The 7,670-nt window shown below is 46.8% G+C and overlaps 1 protein-coding gene across 1 annotated transcript in view; it reads right to left on the bottom strand.

The window, feature by feature from the left end:
- Positions 1–484: 484 nt before the first annotated feature.
- Gpn1 (GPN-loop GTPase 1) overlaps positions 485–7,670 on the bottom strand; it is a 19,516-nt gene continuing 12,330 nt past the window's right edge. The window contains exons 11-14 of the mRNA XM_021163496.1: positions 7,364–7,403; positions 5,960–6,050; positions 2,741–2,848; positions 485–1,104 (exon numbers count right to left, since the gene is read on the bottom strand). Coding sequence (XP_021019155.1) covers positions 1,025–1,104; positions 2,741–2,848; positions 5,960–6,050; positions 7,364–7,403 — 319 coding nt within the window. The 3' untranslated portion in view covers positions 485–1,024. The remainder of the gene's footprint in view (positions 1,105–2,740; positions 2,849–5,959; positions 6,051–7,363; positions 7,404–7,670) is intronic.

Here is a 7,670-nt window from a genome sequence, read left to right as displayed (position 1 = left end):
AAAAAAAAAAAAAAAAGGAAGACGGGTAAGAAGCCTGAGAAGGCGCATTATGAGGACTGGGTGGCTGATTCACTTGGCCTGGGGTTCAGTCACAGGCTGACCTGAAACAGTTCTGCAAAGAGCACAGTAGTCACTTGGAAGGCTTATAAGCCAGCCCGCTGCGTCCCCACCCCCATATCCGTAAGAACTGCCTGGCTCGTGATTTTACTGCTGGTGCAGAGACTACACTCCTGAGAACCAGGGCAAATCCTAGCTCTGAATGGACTGAATGGACCAAATCCTGGTCACAAACAATGCTTTGTGTCGTTCTAAGTACAATATAAGAAGGACACGGTTTTGGCCACGGTTAGGTGGGCAGACATGGGAAACTAACCTACTATGCATTATGCCCTACCAGACATGTCTTTAAGGCTTGGTCATAACTAATAGTGGGAAATCTATTAGTGATCACATACTTTCTAATATCAAATCATAACAGGAAAGCTTACCACAAAGTTAAAGTCAAAATCTTTATCCAAGTCACCATTCTAACAGTATTCTTGAAAATGGACTACCTCGTGTGAGCACAGATCACATCACACCTGGCTGCCAAGGGCACTGTGCTGCCCCTCTGTACAAACATAGCAATTTGGGGTGCAGAGTAGGAACACAGCGCTAAGGAGCTGTGCCCACAGACCCAGCTAGTCAAGATCCAAAGCGTCTCTGGGACAGACATCCTCTCTGTCCAGCAGCAGCAGAAATACTTGAGTTCAAACGATGATACTTGAAGTTATAGGCTCAGCAGCTATCTCTCAGCTTCCAGAGCGGTGAGAATACATCCTTGCATAAATATCGGGAGGAGCTACCCAAGAATGGGCATCCACCTGCCAGCTCCGCCTTCAACCAGACTTCATCTAAGTCCAGTTTCCCTCAGAGAAGTCACCATTTGGGAGAAAACTGCTCTTGACTGCAGCCCTGGTTCACAGGAAGGATGTCCTCTGCATGGAGACTCAGCACATCAGAGCTGTACAGCAGGTGGGAGGGCCTACTTGTTCCTCTTCCAGTGTGCCATTGATTCCTCCATGAAGTTCTGAAATGCTGGCTCTTCACGGCTTTCCTCTGTAACTGCAGGAGACAAGGGTGCTGTGTTTAAAACCTTCATAGTAGACAATGAATCAGAGCTCCTGTCACACACATACACACAGAGAGACAGAGACAGAGACAGAGAGAGAGAGAGAGAGACAGAGAGAGAGACAGAGAGACAGAAGAGAGACAGAGACAGAGAGAGAGAGACCACATTTTAAAATTATTTTTCACTTTTTCAAGACAGGGACTTGCTATGAATCCCAAGCTGGCCTAGAACCCATAGTCTTCCTGCCTGTCTCTCCAACGCTGAGGTTATAGGCATGTATGCGCCTCCACACCTGGCTGAAATGACTTTTAAGGAATTACATACTTATACCCTCAGTCAATGAAATGGCTTCTAGAACATGCCGCATCAAAGTCAAAAACTCCTAATATGAGGTCTGCTCAGGCAGGCCAGAGAAAGAAGAGTCCACTCACTCACAGCCTCAGCCGAGCACCACCACAGGTGACTGGCAAATTCTCAAACACTTGGGGCTGGAGAGGTGGCTCAGCAGTTAAGAGCACTTGTTGCTCTTGCATAGGACCTAGGTTTGCTCCCAGCACCAAAATGGTGGCTCATGATATCTGTACCTCCATTTCCAGGGGATTTATGACCTCTGTGGGGACCAGGCATTCACATAGTCCACACAGAGATACACAGGCAAGACACTCACACACAGAAAGGAAACAAACAAAAAAAACCACATCTTTAAAACTCAACATTGCTTCCTCCTGTCTATGAGCCAGTAAAACAGATTGCTGGGGATTCAGAGACATGTTTCTCATGTTTTCCCCAGCAGAAGCAAGGGGGCTCATGAAATAGCTTTGTGAAGTTCTGCAATGAGCACAGCAGTCACCCGGAGGGCTCAGGAAACAGCCTGCTGCCCCCCCCCCCCCCAGGGTGAGTGACTCAGGATGTCGCTCAGTATCAATGCTTTTAGCAGGTAAGTAGTTCTGGGGTACAGCCTTCACCACTAATCAACCAAAATACCGGTAACACGGAAACAGCAGCACCTGCCAACTGAGTCAACCTCAGGAGAAGTGACAAGACAGTGTGGGGGCCACTCGCTAGACAGAGGTCCTGTCCTGTGCGGCAGAGACACCAAGCTGAGCACACGAAGACAAGTGAGGGGCGTGCATTCATTTCCCTGCTCCTGCTGTGCATGTCACCTGACCCCTCCACAGCATGGAAGCTGCAAATAGGAGCGGAAACAACCCCTTTCTCCACTGCATTGCTTTCCATCAGGCTATTTTGCCACACCAACAGAATGAAATTAGAACACGGCCTGGCAGTGATGGCGCCCGCCTTTAATCCCAGCACTTGGGAGGCAGAGGCAGGTGGATTTCTGAGTTCAAGGACAGCCTGGTCTACAGAGTGAGTTCCAGGACAGCCTGGGCTACACAGAGAAACCCTGTCTCCAAAAACCAAAAAAAAAAAAAAAAAGAAAAAGAAAAAAAAAAGAAATTAGAACATGTAGCAAGGTCAGAACTCTTCATATGGAACCCTTTGCTGGCGCTGTGTGCTCTACCATCTTCCCTTTCCCCTGTCCCTGGCCATTTGCTCAGGATCTCCTCTCTACAGTGACAATCTCCTGAGTGGATGGGGCAGCTGCTATGTCCACCGGCTGCCTCTCACCTCTGTGGTCAATGTCATCCGTGTCACTGTCAGCTTCTTCATCCTCCTCATCCAAGGTTCCTCGAGTCAGGATCAAGTCAGAAGGATCCAGCACAGGAGATGCGTTGCCTAGGGTTAAAACACTGATCAGTACACATGTGTGCCTTCTGAGCTAGCTCCGAGCTGGTATGCTGATCAGAGGGCAGCATGAGAGTGCGCTTGACCAACAGACATGCGGGAGAGTTTGTAGTTTTTTGGTTTTTTTTTTTTTTTTTTTTGGTTTTTTGAGACAGGGTTTCTCTGTGTAGCCCTGGCTGTTCTTGAACTCAGAAATCTCCCTGCCTCTGCCTCCCAAGTACTGGGATTAAAGGCGTGGGACACCACTGCCAGGCGAGAGTTTGTTTTCTAAATGTAACTCCACTGGTCATTCCTAATAGAGTTTACCTCACTTCTACTGGGGAAAACATGAGAAACATGTCTCTGAACCCCAGCACTCTGTTGTACTGGCTCACAGACAGGAGGAAGCTATGCTTTAAAATTCCAAGAAAGAGGAAATATAAGACAGGGCAATAAAGCTTCTAGGTGGAGAACAGGTTCAAGGGAGGCCTGAAAAAGAGTACAGGGGAAATGTCAGGGTAGAGCAGCCAGGCCGCCTTCAAGCAATGGGGGGAGGGTAACATTCCCTACTCAGTGAATGAGGACTAAGCCCTGAGATGAGACAACAGTCTAATCAAGAATTCCTGGCACAGGACTCAGTAGAAGTTAATTTCTATGAGGACCTGAAACTGTAAGAGGCTGTGCTCACTGCCCACCGTCCAGGAGCCTGTGAGGCCGGGAGCTTAGCTGGGGAGGGTGTAAGATGGACTGAAGGTATTAACAGGACAGAAACAAATCTCAGAGGCCAACTGGGCGAGGTAGCACATACCTTTAGTTCCAACACTTGGGAGGCAGAGGCAGGCAGTGAGTTTGAGCCCAGCCTGGTCTCCAGGACAGCCAGAGCTGTCTAGGAAGACCCTGTCAGTTGGAGAGGTGGGTGATCTCAGAGGCCTATGGTCGTACACAGGATGATGCCAGCAAGTGCTAGCTAGCAGTGAATGCTTCCCACCACACCCAACTAAGAAATACCCAAATATACTTGGTGTTGTCTCAAGTCACCCACAGAAACTCTCCTCCCCTCCAACACTCATCTGGATGCAGCAGCAGCAGCAGTTTTGACATCTGCCTTTTCAGGTAGCCACGAGTGACTCTGGAGGACCTCACTGCGTACACACAGAAGATAGTGAGGTCTGTGCTGAGAACAGCACAGAAACATTCAAGTTCCTGCGTACCCAGGCAGGTTCCCCTGTGCTGATCTCTGACAGAGACATAAGTGAACAAAGGTCACAAATAGAAGCTTCATTCTTGAAATAAAGTACCCCAAGAAAAAACTGTTCTTAAAAGGTGAAAAAAATAGAAGATATAATATATTGCCACAATAAATACATAAATAAAATGGAACTTAGACTATATTAAAGAAATAAAGTCCATTTATGTGGTTTTTGGGTCTCACTGAGCTGCAACAAATTTCCATACTGTTTTTTGTTTGTTTTTTTTTTTTCAAGACAGGGTTTCTCTGTGTGGCCCTGGATGTCTAAGAACTTACTCTATAAGCCAGCTGGCCTTGAATTCATACATCCTCCTGCCTCTGCCTCTCGAGTGCTGGGATTAAAGGTGTGCACCACCACAGCTTAGCTCTACCATGCTTATTGTGGGTAGTCCGTCATTTTGCCTCTTTAGGAGGCAGGGAATATATATGTATTTTCAGATTTCTTTACATTAGTTCTTATGTACAAGTGTTTTGCCTACATGTATATTTATGAGCCACAAGCAAGCCTGCTGCCCATGGAAGTGAAAAGAAACTGTTGGATCCTCTGGAACTGCAGTCACAGGTGGTTGTGAGCCATCATGTAGGTGCTGGGAATCGAACCTGGGTTCTCTTCAAGAGCAGCAAGTGCACTTAGCTCCTGACCCATCTCTCCAGCCCCAGGAGTATATATATTTTAATATAAGCACATCCTAGACACTCACAGAGGGTCAATGATAAAAATAACAGAATGAAGGAAAGAAAGAGGAGTAAGGGAGGGACGGAGGGAGGGAAGGAGGGAAGGTTACAAATACCAAGAAAAAACCAGCACAAACCCCTACCAGTTACCAGAGTAAAACAGCATGTAGTAAAGAAGATAAAATCCACTCACTAATGTAATGAGAAATATGCAAAACATACGCAAGATAACATTCCAGAAAGACTCAAGACCTGCCAAATACGAAAATTCTTCCTGCTCTTGAGGAGGAAGAAGCAAGACCACAGAGATGTCAGCTCTTCCTGGATTAATTTAGGAGCACAACGAAACCTTGACACAAAAGCTTTCCAGGAAGCTAGGTAAGCTGGTGTGGACGTCCATATGGACAAGTGAATGCAAGAATAGCCAGGGAGAGGACACAGTACAGGGAGAGCAGCCTGAGCAGACACTGAAGCCTTTTCTAAGACTGCCACATTTGAGGAATGTGCAGGCATTTAAGGAAAGCAATCAGCAGACTACGCACAGTCCAAGGCCAGCTAGGCAGAACTGGACAAGGGTGCTCGGTCCCACACCTGATGAGCCAAGTCTGCTCTGAAGGGAATGGCCACACCTAAGACCACGTATTAGATAATACTGTGCCCATGTTAATCTCATTTTTCGTAACTGCACTGGGATTTTATAAAATTATAACATTATTTTTAGAAAAAATACACAGATCCAAAATAAAAGAACACTGCATCTCTATCTGCATGAGTTTTAAGTAATTTAGGAAAAAGTGATGTATACTATGTGATATGTAAAGGCACATGTGGCAGGAAAAGGAGAGAAAGAAAACGTAGATTTAACATTCTGGGACTTTCAGTGGTTACAGTAGTTCTTTGTACTAAAGACATAATTTTTCTGTATATCTAAAATTCAGGGACAATGCACTGTAAACAAACAAACAAACAAACAAACAAACGCCAGAGTCCCTTGCCAAAGTGAAATACAAAACCTTTCAAACAAGACTGGGAGCAGTGTGAGGCGTGTGCTCACCATCCTCTGGTATCCTCTGTCCCAGGTCACGTACAGACACACGCTACAGACACATTACAGACATGTTACGCAGGTCTCCATATGCCCTATCCTTCTCTTGCTCGTTTATACATATGCTGCTGCTGAGTGGATCCACTTCCAATACCTTTGCCGGGCCCTGGGTCCAGGGCTACGGAGCCCATATCCTTCCGAAGACGCTCCAGTTGCTCCTTCTGCTGATTACTCTGGGCGTTTGCCTGTAAAGGGGGCGGGGGGAGATTTGTCCTCAAGTTAAACAAGAGATCCTGGGCTGCTGAGGCGGCTCAGCGGGTACATGTGCTTGTGATCTGATGACCTATATCCAATCTGTGGACCCCACGTGTTAGGAGAGAACTGACTCTAGCAAGCTATCCTTTGACCTCCACATATACTTTCCACCCCCCACAGAAATACATTTGTAATTTTTTTTTTAAAGGTAGGGTCTCATGCAGTGTAGGCCACCCTCAAACTCACTATGTAAGCACAGATGACCCTGGACTGAACAGGAGTCACCATCATGCTTGTCTGGTGATAAAGAACAAATCCAGGGTTTTGTGCATGCTAAGCAGATACTCAACCAGTCCCCAGTCCCACGACGCCAGCCTTTGAGGAGGAGATTGAAATGATAAAAACAATAGAGGCTGGTAAAGGATGACAGATATGGAGATGAACCAGTGTGGTGCATGGGCCCAAGAGACAGCAGATTTCCTGTCGCATGAATTAAACCATTCAGAACTTATACCATGACCCAACAACCCTCAAGTGGAGCTCAAGAAGGCTCTGTGACAAAGGACCGACCCAGTGCAGCAGTCCCATTTGAACATTTTGGGTACGAGTTGTGAGACTGCTCTGTTCTTCAAAATCCTACAACCACCCTTTAAACTGACCTCAGAGAATGGGGGAGGTGGGACAGAAAAAGGTCTTAGTATATGTATCTCAGCAAAATTCTGATATTTAAAAATTCAGATACAAAGCCTGTGTAGTGGATCGTGCCTGTAATCCCAGAATCAGAAGAATGAGGCGAAAGAAAAAAAATGTTCAAATACAAAGGGGGGCGGGGATTGTTCAGAGGCCTGTCTGCACACAGACAACACACACAATTACCGATGTAAATAAAAGAGTATCTGAGATGGGATTTGGGATCACATGGCTGCAGGTTAGGGTTAGGGTTTAGGGATTAGGAGTGAGGGGGGTTAGGATTAAGAGTTAGGGGCTAGGGTTAGGGAGGTTATGGTTAGGGTTTATGGTTGGGGGGGGTTATGGTTAGGGTTTAGGGTCAGGGTTTTTCCCTTGGTTTTGGGGGTGTCTTATGTAGTCCAGGCTGGCCTCAAACTCACCACGTAACTGAGGCTGGCCCCAAACTTTCCTTTCCATCCCTACTACCAAGTGCTAGTTACACCCCAGGCCAGCATGCCAGCTGGTCCCCAACTTCTCCAATCAGAACTCCCCTATCAGTCTCTGGTGATTGGCTAGGACTGAGCGGGTTCAGCAGACCTTCGGAAAGCTCTAAATCACATCATCTACCTCTTACCAGTGATTTCTTCAGACGCTCGTATTCAGGACGATATTCCCTGGAAAAAGACACGCCTTCTAAATTCCTCTTCTGAATGACCCACACCACCCATCCTGAACCCATTGCTTCTGTTTTCTTAAAGCGGACAAAAGACCTGACCTCCCTGAAGTGCCCTGTACACCGTCCTCGAGGCTGAGCGTACCTCTGAGGAACTCAACAACTGCTGGGGTATGGGGTACACATGGGAAGGTGTGTCTGTGTACTCATGGGGTACACATGGGAAGGTGTGTCTGTGTACTCATGGGGTACACATGGGAAGGTGTGT

Source organism: Mus caroli, chromosome 5 (genome assembly GCF_900094665.2).
Source record: "Mus caroli chromosome 5, CAROLI_EIJ_v1.1, whole genome shotgun sequence".
NCBI classification, from domain to species: Eukaryota; Metazoa; Chordata; class Mammalia; order Rodentia; family Muridae; genus Mus; species Mus caroli.
This window is presented reverse-complemented; position numbering and strand designations above follow the sequence as displayed.